The sequence below is a fragment of the Alexandromys fortis genome, unplaced genomic scaffold (genome assembly GCF_014885135.2).
Source record: "Alexandromys fortis isolate MF-2015 unplaced genomic scaffold, M_Fortis_MF-2015_v1.1 scaffold_2_26212498_36691700, whole genome shotgun sequence".
NCBI classification, from domain to species: domain Eukaryota; kingdom Metazoa; phylum Chordata; class Mammalia; order Rodentia; family Cricetidae; genus Alexandromys; species Alexandromys fortis.
In genome coordinates, this window is record NW_026067931.1 from 4673488 (window position 1) to 4693707 (window position 20220).

The following is a 20220-nucleotide window of genomic DNA, read 5'->3' on the forward strand; positions in this document are numbered from 1 at the left end:
TATATATATGTGTGTGTGTGTGTGCTATATCTATTCCTGAGATGATGATTTTGTGTTTGCTGGACAAGGAGGAAGGCAGAAGTTGGCGGATCTCCGTGAGTTTGAGGCCATCTGGTCTACAAAGCAAGTTCCAGAACAGCCAGGGCTACACAGAGAAATCCTGCCTTGAAATTAAAAAAAGAGGGGAGGATGTGACTGTTGCTCTGTTTCTTGGTAGGGAACTAACCTGTACTGTCTCAAAGGCTTCCCTTACAGAGCGGTATCAGCTCGCTGGTCCTTTGTCTGTGGAGGGAGAGCTTCTTTGTCGCTTGCCGAAACTCTCAAAGCGAATGAAGAAAATATGCCTGGTGTTTATGAAGAAGAGCCCTCTACCTTACCTAGTGGAAAGCCTTGACCAGTTCACTGGTGAGTGCCCACAGCCACGGCAAAATGAGACTTCCTCTATCCATCCCCCATACACACACACTGCCCATGATGGCTGGGAATGTGGGACCTGTGTCTCTTTTGACATCTTGTATACTATTTAAACAAGTATGCTAAAAATCAAAGTCCAAAGGCTGAGACCTGATCATAATGTAGAGGATCTTTTTTTTAAAATATTTATTTATTTAGTATACAATATTCTGTCTGTGTACATGTCTGCAGGCCAGAAGAGGGTACCAGACCTCTTTACAGATGGTTGTGAGCCACCATGTGGTTGCTGGGAATTGAACTCAGGACCTCTGGAAGAGCAGGCGATGCTCTTAACCACTGAGCCATCTCTCCAGCCCCAATGTAGAGGATCTTAATTTCATCCTTCTTTCTTTGCGTGCAAAGTCTTTTTTTCTCTGAGACAGGTGTCTCTTTGTAACAGCCTTGGTTGTCCTGGAACTTATGCCATAGACCATGCGCTCGAGAGGCAGAGGCAGATGAATGAATCTCTGTGAGTTTGAGGCCCAGCCTGGGCTACAAAGTGAGGTTCAGGGCTATTATACAGAGAAAGAAACCCTGTCTCAAAAGAACTAAATAAAGAAATGAATTAGAACTACAGATAAGTGCTTCTGAAGTTGTATAGATTAAAAGAGCATTTAGCTTATACTAACTATAGGGAAGGAATGGAATACAATTATCAGAAATTCTCCTGGGTGATTAAAATTCATGGTATAATGAGCTGCACAATTGGTACTCAAAAATAGGTTTGTGGGGGTTTTTTGTTTTGTTTTGGTTTTTCTTTGGTTTGTTGGTTTGGTCTATTTTTAAGAGATACATTATTTTCCCATTTCTGTGCATTTTTACGAGTGTAGTTCAAACAATTGATTGAACAATTGCCAAATGCTAGGAACTGTTAAGAGTGCAGGTGAAAGAGGAACGGTACTTACCGTAGCCCCCATGCCACAAGAGCTCCTAGACATGGAGCAAACATGCACACATTAATAAGGCCTTGGGATTTTATGTTTTCCCTACAGGTGAAGTGGTTTCTTCTGTAAGTGAGTTGCAGAGCTTAAGTGTGGAGCCCTCTGCTGAGAAAGAAAAGCAGCAGTCAGAAGCCAAGCACATTCTCATGCGGAAGCATCGCGCTTTGTCAGATCTCTTTAAACACCTTACACAAATCGGTAAGGGATGCTCCTAAAACACTGAAAAGTGCAGTTACCAGCTTTCGTGTTTATTTTCAGGTTTTAGGATGTGCATGTGCGCCATGATCTGTGCGGGAACTAATGGAGACCAGAAGAGCGTCTGTTCCCCTGGAGCTGGAATTATAGACAGTTGAAACTGAATGCGGGTCATCAGGAAGAGCAGCAAATACTCTTACCCACTGAGCCTTATCCCCAGCCCCTGTAATCAGCCTGGGGGTAGTAGTGACATGGGTGATTTGGGGAGACATTCCTGAAACATAAAGTACTAGACAGAGTTGTGGAATGTCGTTCTAGGAGTTGCAGGCACACATAGGAGAATGCTACAATGAACTACTGGTCCCCACACCTTTTCAGGTTTTGTGGTGCGGTACCTAGAACTGATATTTTCTGCTTTCGGTAGTGTTTTTACTCCCCTGTCACAGGTAGAAAATGGTGGTTTTCAGCATCTGAGTCACTTGGAACTGTGTTAAAATGCAGGGACTTACCCTGTTTTAGTTGGTGCATTTCTTTATTGCCGCATAGTCCAAGTCGGCCTCACACTCATGATCCTTCGCTCCTCCCGGCTCCTTTACCCCACGGGCTGGATCATAGGCATGGACTGTCACCCCTGGCTACAAGTTTCTGGGAATAACATGTCACAAACTTTACTTTGACTAGAGGGGCATTGGGGTGGAGGGTATAGCCTTTTCTCGCTGAGTTACTTTACTTTAACGAGTGCTGTTGATTTCCTAGGTCTGTCATATCGAAAAGGCCTTGCCTGGGCCCGCACAAAAAGTCCTCAAGGGTTGCTTCATCTTCACCCATTAGATCTCAAGAGCGCGTTGTCTATAGTCAGCAGCACTCAGGAGGCCGATTCTAGGTTGGTTTGCTTTTAAATTGTTCATTGAGGAAGTCACTAAACTTCCAAGAGAGTTGATGGTTATGAAAGGATCTAGTACCTAATGCATTGAGTGTTCCTTTTCCTCTGCCTCTCCTTTGCGTGTTTGCCCCCTGCTGTTGGTCTGCGGTGCTAAGTGTGTGCTTTGCTGCGGGCCTACAGCCTCACCCCACGTCCTTGGCTTCCCTGAGGTCTGCTCACTTGACTTGAATTTACAGCTGGGGATCTCTTAGTAGCCATGGGTTCTGCTTGTCTGTGAGTTCTAAAATACTCAGTTTGAGAACTGAACACCTTGAGACAGAGCTGTCTTTGTTGTAACATACTTAGAGGTCTCTAAGCAATCTGCATGTGTTTTAATGTTCAGTGTCTTTGTGGGACTTTACATTTGAGTTGAACAGCACTGTAAAGGGGAAAGTTGTATAGCAGCTTCCTAGAGTTAGAGCTTTTCAAGATAATTTCCAAATGTGCTTGCAGTCTCATTTTGGTCCCCATGTGACTGAGAGTGAGCTGTCCCTCTCCTTTCGACAAGACAGTTTTCCAGTTTATTTTATTCTCTAGCACCTGTGTGGCCCCATGTTAAGCTGTTCCTGCCTTGCTAGCATTTTGTGCATGTCTATCCCTAGTTCTTTGTCTGTTCACGTCAGTTGCATAAGACATGCCTTCCTTCCATCATCAAGTTAGTTTATGAAGCTTTCCCTGGAGAAAACAGACATTACTGCTGCTTGTTTGCCAGTAATGCCCTGCTCCTAGACACATTGATTTCATTGTTGACTCTGGCTTTACCCAATAGATTCCAAGTCTTGAGTCCTTGGGATCTTCAGTGGGCAGTTGTAGTTTAATACAATAAGTTGCTTGATTTCTTTTCTAGGCTCCTCACAGAAATTTCATCTTTGTGGAATGGGTGCCAGAAGTATTTTTATCGCTCTCTTGCACGGCACACCAGGCTTACTGCAGCCCTAGCAGCTCCTGTCAAGGTAGACTCACACGGGCTGGGAAAGCATTTGCTCTGTTCGTCCGTGTCACCATCTTATCAGACAATCAGTGTAATTTAGTGTGGTCCTAGAACAGCTTAGAGTAAGTTCCACCACATTTCCCAAGGGCACCACTTAACTCTCGTGAGTTGAGAACAGACTGCGTCTGCCCAGTTTTTGGTGTTATACTTCATTCCTCCTCATGGATGTCAGTGATCAGAAGCTAGTCTGAAAGCCACTGCTGGAAGACACGATGCGCTGCTGCTCACACACACTATGTGTGTGTAAGGTCACCTGGGTTTCACAGAATAGCTTTTAGGGGCTGGAAAGATGGCTCAGTGGTTAAGAGCACTGGCTGCTCTTAGGAAGGACCCAGGTTCAGTTCTCAGCACTCACATGATGCCTCATTACTGTCTGACTCCAGTTCCAGGATATCAGATGTACCTTCAGACATGTACATGTGCACATACATACATGCAGGCTAAACAAGTAAAGTCATAGTATTTTTTTGAAAGAAATAATTTCTGGTGGACCCTCTGATGCATGTGTGAGGAGAACGGGTTATCAGCAATGCCTTCAGCGTGCTTTTTCTCTTCCTCCTGCCAGGAGATGGGCATGGGTAATGTTGAGAGGTGTAAAGGGTTCTCAGCGCACTTGATGAAGCTACTCATCCGACAGCGTCGCTCCCTGACCACACTGACTGAGCAGTGGATCATCCTCAGGTATGTTCATGTGCTGAGAGGACTAGCCTCCGCTCTCTGGAGGGGATTGGAGCCCAGAGAGGTTGGTAGAGTTTCTTTGAGCACTACTGCTTCATTTGATGCCGGGCACTATGCATGGATGTGAAAAGCAGTCTGCTGGAGCGAGTTCAGGGCCCGGCAAAAAACAGTAGGAAGAGTTCTGTGAGCTGGGTCTGGAATGAGGGCCTTCACTGTGGATACGCTGATGGTCAGGTTGTGTTTTTGGTCGCAGGGCTTCCCAGTCTTTGGGATGGGATTAGGTCTGCCTCTCAGGCTTCTAGATTTCTTCAGTAGAAGCAGATGATTTAAAGATGAGGACATTACATTAGGACCACCGTCAGCATCTGTGGAGTGTATTCTTGGCTTAGAGACAATGTTTCTAAACTGTACTCAGTTTAGCTCTATTTTTTTGCTCAGTTCATTGGGGCTTATTTAGCAACATTTGCAAGGCAGAAAGAGTTGAAGTCACTGCAGCACTGTGGCTGGTAGGTGGCTGGCAGGTAAGGTTCAACTGATAATGGAATGGGTTTTGATGCCTTTCCTGAAAGACTGTAGCACGTGTTTAATTTGGGGAGACATTTCAATAGATTTTTACCTGTTTCACATACTTAGATGACCCCTCCAGCCTGTCTGTGTGTAAGTGTAATCCTGTTTCCTCCTGTTTTCCTCCTCTCCCACTGAGCTACATCCCTAGCCTTTCTTAGTTACATGAGAAAGCATGCTTTCTCAGAAGCATGCAGACAGATTCACTCTTTACAAACAGCCTGGTGGCATGGCCGAAGATGCCATTATTCTTTCCCCACATTTTCCTGCACAGGAACCTGCTCAGCTGTGTACAGGAGATTCACAGCCGTCTCGCTGGGCCCACCGTTTATCCTGTGGCCTTCCCACCCCAGGACAGTGTGCAGCAGTGGACAGAACGACTGCAGCACCTGGCCATGCAGAGCCAAATTCTGGTGGAGCAGCTCTTCTGGCTCTTCCAGTGCTGTCCCGGTGCAGACCCGACTGACGGCCACAGTGATGCTCCAGTGCAGGAGCAGCCTTCTGCCCCTTGCCTGGAGAAAATGGATGCCAAGGGACCAGTATCAGGAGCAAACTTACTTCCCTCTGATCTGAGCTACCCATCCCCAGTACCTACAAGTCAGCTACCATCTGCTTGCCAGATGCGGCGACCAGATCGACTTTGGCAACAGTCAACTGCAAGATTGGCAGAGCTACTGAAAACCATTAAAACTATGAAAACTGGTGTGGACAAAATCAGACAGCAGTCTTGTGAGACCCTCTTTCATACTTGGTAAGTGTGTCTCTCTTGCGTGTTAGAGACTTCAGTCTTGGCTAAAATCATGAAGAAACTTGTGCATGATCCTGTTACTCAGCAAACCTACATGGTGCTTTGTGACACCTGACTGTAACCTTTGAGAGACAGCGTGTTTGTGTGTTGGAGGGAGGGAGAGTAGGTGTTGTAACCCTTCCTTTCAACACTGTGCTATTTCTATTGCAGGGAAGATTTTGAAGTTTGTTCATCTGGGCTGAGTTGCCTGTCCCAAGTGTCAGCACATTTGCAAGGCCTAGAGTCCTTGTTCATCCCTCCAGGGATAGAGGTTGAGCAGACGGACTCACGGATGGCACTAGTGGAAAGCCTGGAGTATCTAAGAGGAGAAGTTAGTAAGGCCATAGATGACTTCTCTGCCTGGAAAGCACGCCTGTTCGTGTCACACAGGCAAGGAGGTGAGAACTTAGAGCTGTGGTGCTGGGAAATTAATCCAGATTTTTCCTGATGACATCTTCTGTCCTGATGGAGTAACTCATCCGTTACTGCTTCCCTTAGCTTGAGTTAGGCTGAAATGCCTAAGGCCGATAGGCTAGAGAAACTCAGAGTTTCTACTCACCACCAGAACTATTGTGTTGTGCTTTTTTTTTTGTATTTTATTTTGTTTTCTTTTTGTTTTATTAAAATGATGGCTTCATAGGTTCAGACAAGGAATCTGCCCTTTTCATGCTTGGCTCCACCAGAGCTTCATGTAGTGACGACCAATAGTAGAGCACTTTGCTTGCAGCCCTTTCTCGATGAGTGTGGCTCAAGATTCAGCTTTGCTGTGTACCGTGTTCCTTACTAGAAAACCAGATGTTGGGGGAAAGCTTTGTTGAAGACTTCGCAGAACAAGTAGAAGCTGCCATCCGGGCCGTCCTCTGCGCCATCCAGAGCTTAGCAGAAAGAGGCGGGCAGAAAACAGAAGACAGCACCCCTGAAAAGAGACCACAGGAAGAGGATGGTGTGTCTGAAGGTGTGCGAACTAACGTTAGAGTTGATCTGACTTTCAGTTAATGGTTTGTTTCTTTGGCTAACTAAAGACAGATGCTAGACATGGACTTCATGAGTAGAGACTTGAAAAGGTTTGTTTTGCTGTTTGTGTTGCTAGAAATGAAAGAAGAGGCAGTCTTTGAGAGACTGCAACCAGGACATCTAACGAAACTCTTGGAAGACGACTTCTGGGCCAGTGTCAGCACTTTACACGTCCAGAAAATAATTTCTTCTGTCTCTGAGCTGTTGGAGAGGTTGAAGTCCTACAATGAGGATGGGAGCACAACCAAACACAAGGTAACCAGCTGCTTTTGGCAGACTACGTGCTCCTCAGAGTAGATGAGGAGAGTGGCCTTCACCTCATTCCGAGGGGAGAGTTCTTAGCAGACCCCAGCGCCTAGCCCTCTGCTCTGACAGATGCAGAGCTGCTGGCCATTCAGAACGCCCGTTGTGTCTGTCACATCCCCATCACATGCTCCTGGGTATAAACTATATCAGTAAGGAACAACTTGTTTTTATAGGTCATTGTTATTCTGTGTCATTACATCTAGGGCCAACTCTGGTGTGTTAGTAAAATTTATTGATAAATCCTTTTTTAAAAAAATAAAATGCTGGGCTGAAGAGGTGAGGCATGTAAGTGGTTAAGAATGTGCACAGCTCTATCAGAGGACCTGGGTTTGGTTCCCAGCACACATGTTAGGAGACAGTAATGATAATGCTGTGTGCTGTGTTTTGTAATCCCAGCACTTGGGAAGCTGAAGCAAGAGAATCACCAGGGCTACTTGGTGAGTTCCAAGACAGCCTAGGCTATAGGGTCAGATCCTATCTCAAAAATAATAGTAGTAACAATAGTAATAATGGTGATGGTGTTGATGTTATTAACTAGCTAAGGGGTTGACTGAGAACATACAGTGAATGTTTGTAAATGTGTATAAGGAAAAAGTCTTTGAGCTGGGAGATGAGGTTAAAACACATGCGACTTATAATGGATGACTTTCAGCACATTCCCAAGTCGTGTGGCACGGCCACTGTCTAATTAGAACGTCTCATCTCTCAGGAGGGAATGTCTCTTCAGCAATGTAATTGGGCATTTGTCCTTCTCAGGTCTTCAGCCAGTCCTGCTGCTTGCTAGTGCGCCTGGTACCCATGCTCTGCAGCTTCTCGGACCTTATCCTCTTCTTCCTGACCCTGTCTCTGGCAACTCACCGTAGCACTGCCAAACTGCTCTCTGTGCTTGCCCAGATCTTCACAGAACTCGCCCAGAAGGTAAGGACTGTCAGTGTGGAATGTCACGGAACACACACACTCATTCACATCTCTGTGGGGCTTGCTGAGCATTTATGGTGAGCTGGTTTATCTCCTTGGGATTTAGGGCTGTGTCTGAAAACTGATTGCTAAGCAGGTTTCCACTAAGGTCTTAAAAACTTGGAAATCCCCTTGACCAAAGGGGCTGTCTAAAAGCCGCTGCCTTCTCTTCTGTCACCCTTTTCTCTCTGTTATTATGACGTCTTCAGATATCTCTTGAGCTCGATTTACAAAGTAGATCCTTACGGCTGTTAGAAGTTAGATTATGACAGATTCAAAATCCCAGCAAAATTCTTTAAAGACCTCGAAAGAACGATACTCAACTTCATTTGGAAAAGCAAACCCAGGATAGCCAAAACCTGTACAATAAAAGAACTTCTGGAGGCATCACAATCCCTGACTTCAAACTCTACTGTAGAGCTACAGTACTGAAAACAGCCTGGTATTGGCATAAGAACAGACAGGAAGATCAATGGAACACAATAGAAGACCCAGATATCAATCCACACATCTTCGAATACCTGATCTTTGATAAAGAAGCAAAAAATATCAAATGGAAAAAAGAAAACATATTTAACAAATGGTGCTGGCATAACTGGATATCAACATGTGGAAGAATGAAAATAGACCCATATCTATCACCATGGACAAAACTCAAATCCAAATGGATCAAAGACCTCAACATAAAGCCAGCCACACTGACCCATATAGAAGAGAAAGTTGGAAGTACACTTGAAAGCATTGGCACAGGCAACCACTTCCTAAATACAACCCCAGCAGCACAGACACTGAGAGAAACAACTAATAAATGGGACCTCCTGAAACTGGAAAGCTTCTATAAAGCAAAGAACACAGTAAACAAGACAAAATGATAGCCTCCAGAATGGGAAAAGATCTTCACTAACCCCACATCAGACAGAGGTCTGATCTCCAAAATATATAAAGAACTCAAATTGGACACCAAAAGATCACATAATCCAATAAAAAAAATGGGAGTACAGACCTAAACAGAGAACTCTCAACAGAGGAATCTAAAATGGCTGGAAGACACTTTAGGAAATGTTCAACATCCTTAGTCATCAGAGAAATGCAAATCAAAACAACTCTGAGATTCCTTCCATCTTATACCTGTAAGAATGGCCAAGATCAAAAACACTGATGACAACTTATGCTGGAGAGGTTGTGGGGAAAGGAAAACACTCATCCATTGCTGGTGGGAATGCAAGTTGGTACAACCCCTTTGGATGTCAGTGTGGCGATTTCTCCGAAAATTAGGAAACAACCTTCCTCAAGACCCAATAATAACACTTTTGGGTATATATCCCAAGGATGGTCAATCATACCACAAGGACATGTGCTCAACTATGTTCATAGCAGCTTTGTTTGTCACAGCCAGAACATGGAAACAACCTAAATGCCCCTCGACTGAAGAATGGATTAGGAAAATGTGGTACATTTACACAATGGAGTACTACATAGCAGAAAAAAATAACGACAGCTTAAATTTTGCAGGAAAATGGAGGTAACCCAGACATAGAAAGACAATTATCACATGTACTCATTCATAGGTGGTTTTTTAAACATAAAGCAAAGAAAGCCAGCCTACAAACCACAATCCCAGAGAAATTAGACAACAATGAGGACACTAAGAGAGACTTACAAAGATCTAATCTACATGGGAAGTAGAAAGTAGAAAAAGACAAGAGATCTCCTGAGTAAATTGGGAGCATGGGGACCTTGCGGGGAGGGGAGCAGAGAAGAATGTAGAGCTCAATAAATATCAATAAAAAAAGAAGTTAGATTATGATTAAATGATAAAAAGGGGGGGCTCTTGGTGCTAGAAAAAAGAAAGTTTTCTTCCATTAAAGACACAAGCACTATTGTGAAAAGCAGCAAAATTGTAGAGATTGTAGACCTGCCTTTAATTCAGAGACAGTGAAATGCAGAAGATGTGGCGCAGTGTAGAAATACAGCTCTTGGACTCAAGTTGGATACTTTCCCAAGTAGATCTGACTGCACTTTAGTGTTTATGTGAGCACCACCTTCAAATGACCTTTAAAATTTTTGTTTTCTTTGTTAGTATTCTGAGATTTCTTCAACTAAGTGCAGTATAAACGAGGTAGAAAATTATAAACAGAATAGGGGTCTGGACTTGTAAACACTTAAATATTCTTAGTCTCTAAAATGCTTGAGTTAAAAAATGAGAAGCTGTGCTGAGGCCTCATATCCCAAAGAATAAGTATTTGTCTTCTTTGTCGTTACTTGAAGAAAACTCTACAAAAGCTAGTGTGTGCATGGTAGAAGATGCCTTGATGTCCATCTCTGTCTGACTGCTAACAGGCCTTGGCCTGGGCTCTATGGCAGCACGGTGGCCTGGTGGCCGTCCAGACTAGAGCTACTGTAGTGGTATGCTCTGCCAAAGGCATCTGACTCTCCTTCCTGTGTGGACTCACTCAGCTGCGTGTATCTAAACACACCTCTCTTAAAATAATGTAGATCAGAGGCAGATAAGATGGTTCAGGAGGTGACGAAACTTGCCACCAAGCCTGACAACCTAACTTCAATTCCTGAAACCCATGTGGTAGAAGGAGAGAACCAATTCCTGCAAGTTTGACCTCCACCACATGCATTGTAGAAGCATATAGCTACCTTTCCACATACGCATAGACACACAGAAGTAAATGAGTGTTAGAAAATATAAAGCCGGCAGTGGTGGCACGTACCTTTAATCTCAGCACTCAGGAGGACGAGGGAGGCGGATCTCTGTGAGTTCAAAGCCAGCCAGAGACACACAGAGAAACCAGTGTATGTGTAAAATGATAATGTAATTCAGCAAGAAAATAGTTGAGCATTTCTAGACAGCTTTCTGAAAACAATACACATCTTGAAATTAAGTGTGCTTAAGTGTCCAAATCACACAGCTTCTCTGCGTGGTACTGAACATTAATGTAGAGACACGGGGTGAAATTAAATCAGTTAAAACATATGAGACCACAGAAAACTGCTTCATTATAGCAAACTCGATATTTTTCATTTTGGAACTCTGATCATTGGCAGCTTTGTTTTTTTTGTTTTTTTTTTTTTTAAGTGCATTTTTATCTTTGGGGTGACTAATAGCATGTTTTGTTACATACAGCTTCTGATCGACAGCCATTAGTTTTAGTACTTTCTTGACAAGCTTCTTTGCACATGAATCAGTTTTGTTGCTTACTCATAACTGAGCCTGTTTCTTCTCAGTAGATGTGTTCTGCCCTCTCCTATCTGCTCCGGGTCAGTGGTTTGCTCCTAAGTCACCACCCTAACTATCCTGATATATTTTGTTCATGTTTTTGTCTTGGCGACTTCACATTACTGTGTGCTAGAGACCTCTCCAAAGCTAAAATGTTAACAATGTCAAGCTGTGAAACAGCATGATCCCTGCCAGTTCCAGAAGAAAAGACAGTTAAAGATCTCTCCTGCATTTCCAGCAGGATTGTAACAGCGTTTGCTCAATCTTTTCCCCTTCAGGGCTTTTGCTTACCCAAAGAATTGATGGAAGATTCAGCAGGAGAGGGAGCAACGCAATTCCATGACTACGAGGGAGGTGGGATCGGAGATGGTGAGGGCATGAAGGATGTGAGTGACAAGATAGAAAATGAGGAACAGGTAGGTTCATACTCCTTGCTTAAGATGACTCCTCTACAGTGTCTAGTAAACTCGTTACTAAGCCAACAGCCCCAGACTGCTGTGTGTAGTCCTAGTGATACTGGAACGTGGGTGGATCTTGAAATATAAACCCGAAAGTCACAGACCCTTGGCAGCTCAGCCACTGGTTATAATTATTACTTTTGGAACGAACAACCTTGAAAATTGTTTTTAAATGTGGAGTTGCAGATGATTTCTACAGAGTATTTTGGGGGTTAAAGGTAATTGGTTTTATTTAATTTTTAAATTACTTTTTATTTATTTTGTAGAGGGGTGGGGTAAGGCATACATGTGAAAAGATCAGGGAATGAGTTGTGAAGTTCATCTCTACCATGTAGATCCCAGAGAGCAAACCCACCAGTCCTAGTAGTAGGAATTTTAAGACTAAAAATATATGGTTATTACAAGTGATTATTAAATCAAACAGTGTTGGCCAATAATATATTTTGTCTTTTACATTGGAAACCAGATGTGGTGAATGTATGCCTTTAACCCTAGCATGTGTGAGGAGGGCTAAGAGGTTCATCCTTACCATATAGTAAGTTTCAGGCCAAGCTGGACTATGAGATCCTATCTTAAAAATAATAATCATAAGACAAGGAAACTTTGTGGGGGTTTTGTGTTTTTAACTTGGGATCAGGAATGCTTTTGAAGGTCACTATGTGGACATGGTTGTGCTCTGTAGTTATCTGTCTCGTGTACATGTACCCTACTGTTAGCCATTTCAAGTCGTCATCTGTAACCTAAAAGAATATGGCGTTATTTCTCTTTGCCACTATTCTAATCTAAATCAAATCATAAATTTATATGAAAGATAAAATTATAACTATTTTGAGGCAGGGTCTTGCTTTGTAGCCTTGACTGGCCTGGAACTCAGATCACCAACCTCTGCCTCCCAGGTGATGGGATTAAGGGCATATGCTATCACTGCCTGGCACCTTTTTTTTTTTTTTTTTTTTTTTTTTGTTAAATCAGTCCAAATTATTTTTTTTGTGATTTCGGTTTTTCTGTATTTCTCTAATATAATACAGTCATAAGGCAGACACTTCTCTGAATGGAAATAATTTAAGATTTAAATGATGAGAAACTAATAGAAAAGTACAATTCATTGCAAATATTAAGTTTCAACTAATATTTTTTAAGTTCAACATATATGTTTTTTAAGATATTTTTCTTTGTGTATTTGGAGGTTTTGCCTCGTGTATGTATGTGCCCTCAAGGGCCAAAAGATGCCCTTGGGTCAAGTTACAGGGCAGTTGTGAACTGCCATATTAGAGCTAGGAATCAAACCCAGGTCCTCTGGAAAAGCATCCAGTTCTCTTTACCTGCTGAGCCATCTTTCTATCTACAAGTGCACTGTATTTTAAAGATCAAAGTGACAGAAAGAAAGAAAAAAGATGTGGGTGATAAGACTGGTTGTGGGGAGTACTTAGTCTGGATGTTAGGCCAGGCTAATCCTCCCAGTTTCTGGGCATGCTACCACACCTAGCTGGATTTTTTTTTTTTTTTTTCCTTTCTGTGACAAAGTCTCTCTGTGTAGCCTTGACTGGACTGGAGCTCTTGCTAGACAGACTGGGCTAGCCTTAATCTCAGTAGAGATCCACCCGTACGTAACTCTGCCCTGGAGAGAGCTGTGATTGAAGACTTAGAGCATCACTCCTGGGAAGAGTTCATACTCTTTAAAATGTCTCTGGAGTACTGGTTTTGAGGTTTTATTTGGTTTGTTGTTTTGCTTTGTTTATTTGTGGTAGTGATAGTGTTTTTATAATTCTCATGAAAAAAGCCCAAATAAAATTCTGTATCCTCTGATCAGAAAAACAATAAAATAAAGCTTTACTCTAGAAATATAAAGCAAGCCTTCATAAGTCACTGCATGTGGCTCTCTTCATCCAGTCCCTGTACTGTGTTCTCTGTCCTGCTGCAGAGTGTGTCACACTCTTCACTTGGGCATTTGTAGTCTAGAACTGACGGACACAGGAAGCACAGCATTGACCACTGCTCCTACGCTTTTTCCTGAAGGTAGAAGATACATTTCAAAAGGGGCAAGAGAAGGACAAGGAGGACCCTAACTCCAAGCCTGATACTAAGGGCGAGGATAATGCCATTGAGATGTCAGAAGACTTTGATGGGAAGACACACGATGGCGAGCTTGAAGAAGGTCTGAGATCCATTGTTTCATTCTGCTTCTTGTAGAATCTCAATAAGGAGGCTGCTGTATTCTGCAGTGAGCTGAAGGGTCACATAACTGCAGATCACATGAGCACCTGTGTGTGCCTGCTGTGACCATCTCCTGCAAGGCAGAGATTTACAGCTTTGAAGGTTATCTTTTGAGTGAGCCATGACTTTGATTTTGTTGGATGAAGTGGCTCAGTGGTCTGCAGAGAAATCCAAAAACAACAAGATGAACTGTAACAGCTTGGCTCTGAATTTATTTATGGAGTTTTTTTGTTGTTGGATAAGTTTTTAGTGACTTTTTCCTTAAGTATCATAAAAATATTAGGGAGCTAAGGGAAGTGGCTCAGGGAGTAAAAGCACTTGCCTTGGAAGCCCTAGGACCCTGGGTTCAGACCCAGAATCCAGCATGGATATCTGTAATCCCAACACTCGTAGTGGCAGATGGGAAGCATTCACAAGGAAAGAACCCTACAAGCTGGCAGCAAACTAACCTTACTCAGCAGAAAAATAGACCCTGTCTCAGAAAGTAGAAAACAAAAGCTGACGGCTGTGGTCTTCCTGACCGCCACACACTCACGCTCATGAGTGCTTACACACACACAGTAATAAAGTCAAAGTATAGTAGATGTTTGTTACTAAACTGTAAGAACAAAATAAACACTGTTAAGCCTACCACGTGAGCCACTTAATACTAGTGTATTTTTCCTGTTTGCGGCATATAGGCACATACATAGACCATACTCGGTTCTGCGGTTGGCTTTTGTTTGAAACATCTTATTAGTATTCCTCATAGCATTATAAACATGACAATATTTTTATAGCATACTATTATCTGCCATGCTTGTGCCATAATCTAGTACTTAGATCTGATTATTGTCAAAAGCAGAGACTTCTAACTTGAAATACAGTGTCTTATTCTAAGCAAAGGTTTTACAGAAATGAATGTGAACTTACAGTAGAAGAAGTGTATAAATGATTGCTATTGAAGCATAAGAATATACCTATCAGCAAAAGAAGCCAGCTGAATAAAGATGAGGGCATGGAATTTGTCATCTGATGCATAGTTAAATATTTGAACAAACATAGTAAAGTACTCAAAGAAAAGATCAGGGAATGCAATGTCTATTCATAAATACAAATTTTAGCTAAACCTAAGTGTGGCTTCTAGATCCTATAAAGTGTCCTCCCAGCATCAAAACCAGGCATCCCAGCAGCTTCTCCTACTCTTTATTCACACATGAAAGTCCCTTTTCCAAATGATTTACAACTTGTTAGAAATACTTGGTGTCTTCCTATAGTGTTCTATAGAAACAGGCGGTAAATCCTAATGACACTTTGGCCAGGAAGTATCTTTGCCTTTTACACACAGACCTGCCTAACTAAGCTTAGCATGTTCCCTTTCAGAAGAGGATGATGAGAAATCTGATAGTGAGGATGGAGACCTGGATAAGCAGATGGGCAATCTCAATGGAGAGGAAGCTGACAAACTAGATGAGAGACTTTGGGGAGATGATGAGGACGAAGATGAAGATGATGACAGTAAAGCTGAAGAAACAGGACCAGGAATGGATGAGGTAATTAAGAGTCCCCCTCCCAGAGTTCAGGCTGCAACCAAGGAGCTGGTCCTTCCATACCCTGCTGTCTACTGCTTTTCCTTTTGTTTCGCTTCTCTTTCTTCCATCTCTTTCCTTCTCTTGTTCACACTGAGGGCTAATAGCAGCCTGTCCTAGTCCTCCCATGTGTTCTTGTGGAGGAAGGAAGCCAGTTCTCCCGGTGCAGCTGCACCCCAGCTCCTAGCTGAGAATGGCAGGGTGGGTGGATAAGAGAATGGTGTGTCAATCAGACCCACTCCACTCTATTCTTGCTGCTGTGAGGGCTATCTGCCCATCGTGAATAGTGCCCAATCATCTCTGGGTTGGGCCTAACAGCAGAAGTCATCTGTATCTTAGGGCCAGTCCATCTAGAAGCAGTTTCTTGGATGTATGACAGTTTTCTTTCTTCATTTAGGAAGATTCTGAGCTTGTTGCTAAAGATGACAACTTGGATGCTGGGAATTTGAACAAGCATAAAAAACATCAAAATGAGAAAGAAGAATCAGAACCTGAAGACATTGAAGAAGGCCAAGAGAAAATTAATGAACAGATTGATGAGGTAGTGAACATTTAGAAGTGTTTCAGTCTCCTGACTCAAGACTGCAGTTCTTTGCATGTCTTACAACATTTTTTTTCCTTCCTATTTATTGCTTCCTTTTGCATGCTTCATGGAAGAGTATGCATCAGAGCGAAGCATGGTAGCATGCACTCCTGTAATCTTAGCATTCATGAGGCTGAGGCAGGAGGACTGTGAGTTCCCATCCATCTTGGGCTGCATAGTTGGGGAGGAAGGTTGCAGCATTTTGTAAATGTATCTTGTTTGTTTGTTCGTTCTTTTCAAGACAGGGTGTCTCAGTGTAGCCTTGGGTGTCTTAGAACTTGCTCTGCAGACTAGGCTGGCCTCGAACTCACAGAAATCCACCTGCCTCTGCCTCCCAAGTCCTAGGGTTAAAGGTATATACCAGCACCTCCCGGCCTTGTGAATGTATCTTAACTATTGGTTTTTGCTAATGTAAGTTTTGGGTTTTAACATAACAGAGTCTATATAGAAGATGAAATTTGAAGTTCTAACATGAAAGACTGAAAAATACTATTAAATGACTAAAGTGGGCTAGTAATATTAAGAAATCGTGGTCTTTGGTTTTGTAAAGAATTTTTGCTCTCCCTGTTCTCTTTCTGCTGTCTCAAAGAGGGAATATGATGAGAATGAGGTGGACCCCTACCATGGCAAGCAGGACAAGTTGCCAGAACCTGAGGCCCTAGACCTTCCGGATGACTTGAAACTTGACAGTGAGGACAAAACTGGTGGGGAAGACACAGACAGTGAGGAAGCAGAAGGTATGTCTTCCAGGGCGCCCATAGCTAGAAGTCCACGGCACTGGGCAGCACTGATTCCTTTTTGGCCAGTGGCGTGACAGGGTCAGAAATACCGTTTTGCTAGCTCCATTCCAATTTGAGTAAACCTATCACGCATAGACCAGCACACCTTTTTCTCTTCAGTTGCCCCTTCCCCTCCTACTGTTTGAATTGCATTGACCGATGGTGTTTTCTCGCTACTCCTCTTTCTTTAGAGCCACCACTGTACCATCTCGTGAGTCAGTGTGCACACTGTGCAGGTTTAGTCTACCAGGGCTTTTGTGCAGCTCTTCTAGAGGAAAGAGGGTTTCAGCCACTGGCTTCGATGTCTCCATCTTAAAATACGAAGTTGTGATAATGGAGAATGAGAGCGAATAAGAATAAGCCCAGGAAAGTCTCACATACTGTGGCAGTAATCTGGAGCCTCTGCTAACCCAATTCAGGCATAGGGATCCCGCTAAGGGTAACAGGTGGGAACTCATTCGTGCTGATCAGCCTCACAGAAGGACGCTAGGTAGCTTTCCTGATTTAACTGAGTTACGTACCTAGGAAAGCTAAGTTTATGTATAATTTTTAGATATGTTGAGACAAAAAATGTTACAAAGACTGATTAAATTAAGACCATTTATATAAAAATCTTAATTTGGAATTTGGCTTTATTTTGGTTTTTCAGGACAGGGTTTCTCCGTAACAGTCCTGGGTGTACTGGAACTTGTGTTGTACACCAGGCTGGTCTCAAACTCACTGAGGTTCACCTGCCTCTGTCTCCTAAATGCTGGAATTAAAGGCATGCGCCGCCACCACCCAGCTTGGAATCAGGCTTTAATCCCAAGTGCCAACAACCAAGCACACATAAAATTATGATTAAAACTACTAAGGGTATAGTATGTTATCCTTCTTAAAATACCCATTTTATTTAGGATCTTTTAGACCTGTGTATATGAACCAAAGGACAGTTATGTTAGACAGTTACTGGCTAATAGCTTTCTGAAGTATCTAAAATATAGGGAAACACTTATAAGTAAAATTTAGGACCTCGGGGAAATGCTTGCTCTGCTAGCATGAGAAGCTAAGTTAAGCTCAGCACCCATGTGTATTTGCCTGCTTACATCCCTGTACCACGTGGGTGCCTGGTGCCAGAAGAGGGCATTGGGCATCTGGAACTGCAGTTAAAAATTTGGTGAACTACCTGTAGATGCTGGAAACTTACCTCCATTCTCTGGGAGCCATTTCTCCAGTCCCTCCTCAAATAATACTTTAAGCTTTGTTGTCCATAGTTCTCTCTTGCATTAGCTCTGTTTTTACAGAGTAGCAGCTGTTGTTGTAGGCAATGAACAATAAGTGGGATAAACACATTCCTAGGCCTTGAACAATAGAGCAAACACATAAATAGCATGTATTTGGTTGTGTTCCCAGAAAACGTCACAGACAGAAATGTAGGAAACTATTTGGCCTGTGGGCTATAGCTTGCCAATGCTTGGCTTAAAAAATAAGACTAAAACATTTTTATATGTGTATTTTATGTATACTAGTATTTTTGTCCACATGCGTGTCTGCACACCAGAAGATGGCATTGCATCCCATGAGGCTACAGTTATAGACAGTTGTGAGTCATCATGTGGGTGCTGGGAACTGAACCCAACACATCTAGAAATGTGGGCAGTGTCTCTTACCTAACTACCTCCCACGTTTAGAAATCATGAGTTTTAAAAATTGTTGTTTCTGTCAGAAGAGAATCCTTTGGAGATCAAAGAAAAAGCAGAAGATATGGAAGAAACAAACCACGAAACTGAAGAGCCCGAGGCTGATGGGAATGAAGGTGACAGTCCACAAGAACCTGAGGAAGGCCCTGGGGAAGGTGAGGAGAATATGGATACAGGAGCTGCTGAGCATGACAGAGATACAGCCAGCCATGCAGAAGAGCACTCTGAGGAGGAGGAGGAGAAGGAGGAAGAGAAAGAGAAGGCAGAGGAGGAGGACAGGGCTGCCACTGATGGAGGTGAAGAAAGCAGTGCCAACCCTGCTGACCAAGGTCTCCAGCCCCAGGTACTGTGGGATATGGAACCTTTCTTGTATTAAAAGTAGTAGAAGAGACATGTCATTTCCAGCAGAATCTTGTAAGCTATTTCTTCATTACTACAGAGTCTGCTCCATACAGCATCTCCCCAGCTTTTTAGCAAGGAGTAGGGCATCTGCTTCCTGGTAAGCCATCCCCAGAGCTTATGTGTTTTTCCTCTGCAGAAGGAGGATGAGGAAGGAGAGAAGTCTGGTGGTGAAGAGGAAGTCCCAGAGGCCACAGAGAGAAAGGAGCACACCTCCTGTGGACAGACTAGTGTGGACAGTGTGCAGAGTGTAGAGGCTGTGGAGCTAGCGGGGGCTGCACCAGAGAAGGAGCAGGGCAAAGAGGTGAGACCCCGTCCCCAGTGTCTGTCTGTCTGAAACCATGTTCTCTTTGGCAGGTTGGTGTATATGGTTTCTGTTGTCTTTTGTTATTGTTGATGTCTAAAGAATCGTCTCCATTCTGGCCTTTTTGTGTATTCTTCTCAGGACACACACAAGAATGTATGCTGCAGACTGTGTTTGAGTGATGTGCTTACTTTAAAATAGTTACTAGACTTACAGTTCTGTGGATCTTTAGTTTTGTGTTACTTTTCAAAAAACTCCCCAAGAAGAGAAAGGTCAAATTTGGACTTCACGCAGAAACCTATGCATCTAATGGTATTTTGAGTTTCCCCTGTTGTTCAGTAGTCTTCTAAATGTTCTGGTTTTATAAGAAAACTATTCCGTCTTGGCCTAGTGGTAATGTATTCTAAGGGCAGCACCTCAGATGGCTGGTGCTGGTGCTGTGGGAAGAAGGAATATCACTGAATTGCTCCTTCGCTGCTCCAGGCCCAGCCCTCCCCAGCAGCAGCGGTATTCATCATCCCACCACTATTCATTGAGCACTCATTAGGTGCTGAACATGTTCATTAGTCAGAGCTCAAAGAAATAGTTGCTATTGTTCTGTTTTCTCCATCTTATATTTGAGGAAAATAAGCCTTGGTAAAATTCAGTGACGGCCCCTGGGTATGTAACTGGTTGATGATTGAGCCTGGTCTGTCTGGCCTTCAGAATAAGACCGTATGCTCCCACAGACAAGGAACAATCAGCAAAGCCAGGGCCCTGGATTTATTTCAGTTTTGTGTTGCTGTCCACAAGCAGGGCTTCTGTTAGGGGTGGAATTCTGCATCAGGAAGGCACATAGGGGAGTTACCCCCTGAGACTAGTGGGCACTGAGAAAAGCTGAATCCATTGCAATACGGCAGCCGTTGCTTTAATAGCTTCTCCCCTCCTCCTTTTCTGATTTGGGTTTCTTAGGAACATGGGACTGGAGCTGCAGATGCAAACCAGGCAGAAGGACATGAATCCAACTTGATTGCACGTTTGGCCTCCCAGCGACAGACCAACAAAAATACACAGGTTTCTATCGTTCTTTGGTTAAATTTAAATGAAGGCAGGTAGGAAAAGTGAAGAGGTTTAAAAGCAAATGATGGGGCTAGAGAAATATCTTAGCAATTGAGCACTTACTAGAGGACCCAGGTTCTGTCCCAGCACCTATGTAACAT

The 20220-nt window shown here is 43.2% G+C and overlaps 1 protein-coding gene across 2 annotated transcripts in view; it reads left to right on the forward strand.

The window, feature by feature from the left end:
* The window catches only part of Mdn1 (midasin AAA ATPase 1), a 123846-nt gene that overhangs the window by 89177 nt on the left and 14449 nt on the right, over positions 1-20220 (forward strand). Inside the window, exons 74-91 of one of the 2 annotated variants that reach the window (XM_050145480.1) lie at positions 243-405; positions 1446-1592; positions 2346-2472; positions 3359-3464; positions 4068-4183; positions 5019-5495; positions 5703-5929; positions 6319-6486; positions 6622-6800; positions 7608-7769; positions 11316-11453; positions 13512-13650; positions 15072-15241; positions 15675-15818; positions 16450-16597; positions 18345-18661; positions 18857-19021; positions 19973-20074. In XM_050145480.1, the coding sequence (XP_050001437.1) occupies positions 243-405; positions 1446-1592; positions 2346-2472; positions 3359-3464; positions 4068-4183; positions 5019-5495; positions 5703-5929; positions 6319-6486; positions 6622-6800; positions 7608-7769; positions 11316-11453; positions 13512-13650; positions 15072-15241; positions 15675-15818; positions 16450-16597; positions 18345-18661; positions 18857-19021; positions 19973-20074 (3195 nt within the window). The remainder of the gene's footprint in view (positions 1-242; positions 406-1445; positions 1593-2345; positions 2473-3358; positions 3465-4067; positions 4184-5018; positions 5496-5702; positions 5930-6318; positions 6487-6621; positions 6801-7607; positions 7770-11315; positions 11454-13511; positions 13651-15071; positions 15242-15674; positions 15819-16449; positions 16598-18344; positions 18662-18856; positions 19022-19972; positions 20075-20220) is intronic. The other variant, XM_050145481.1, reaches the window with a different exon arrangement.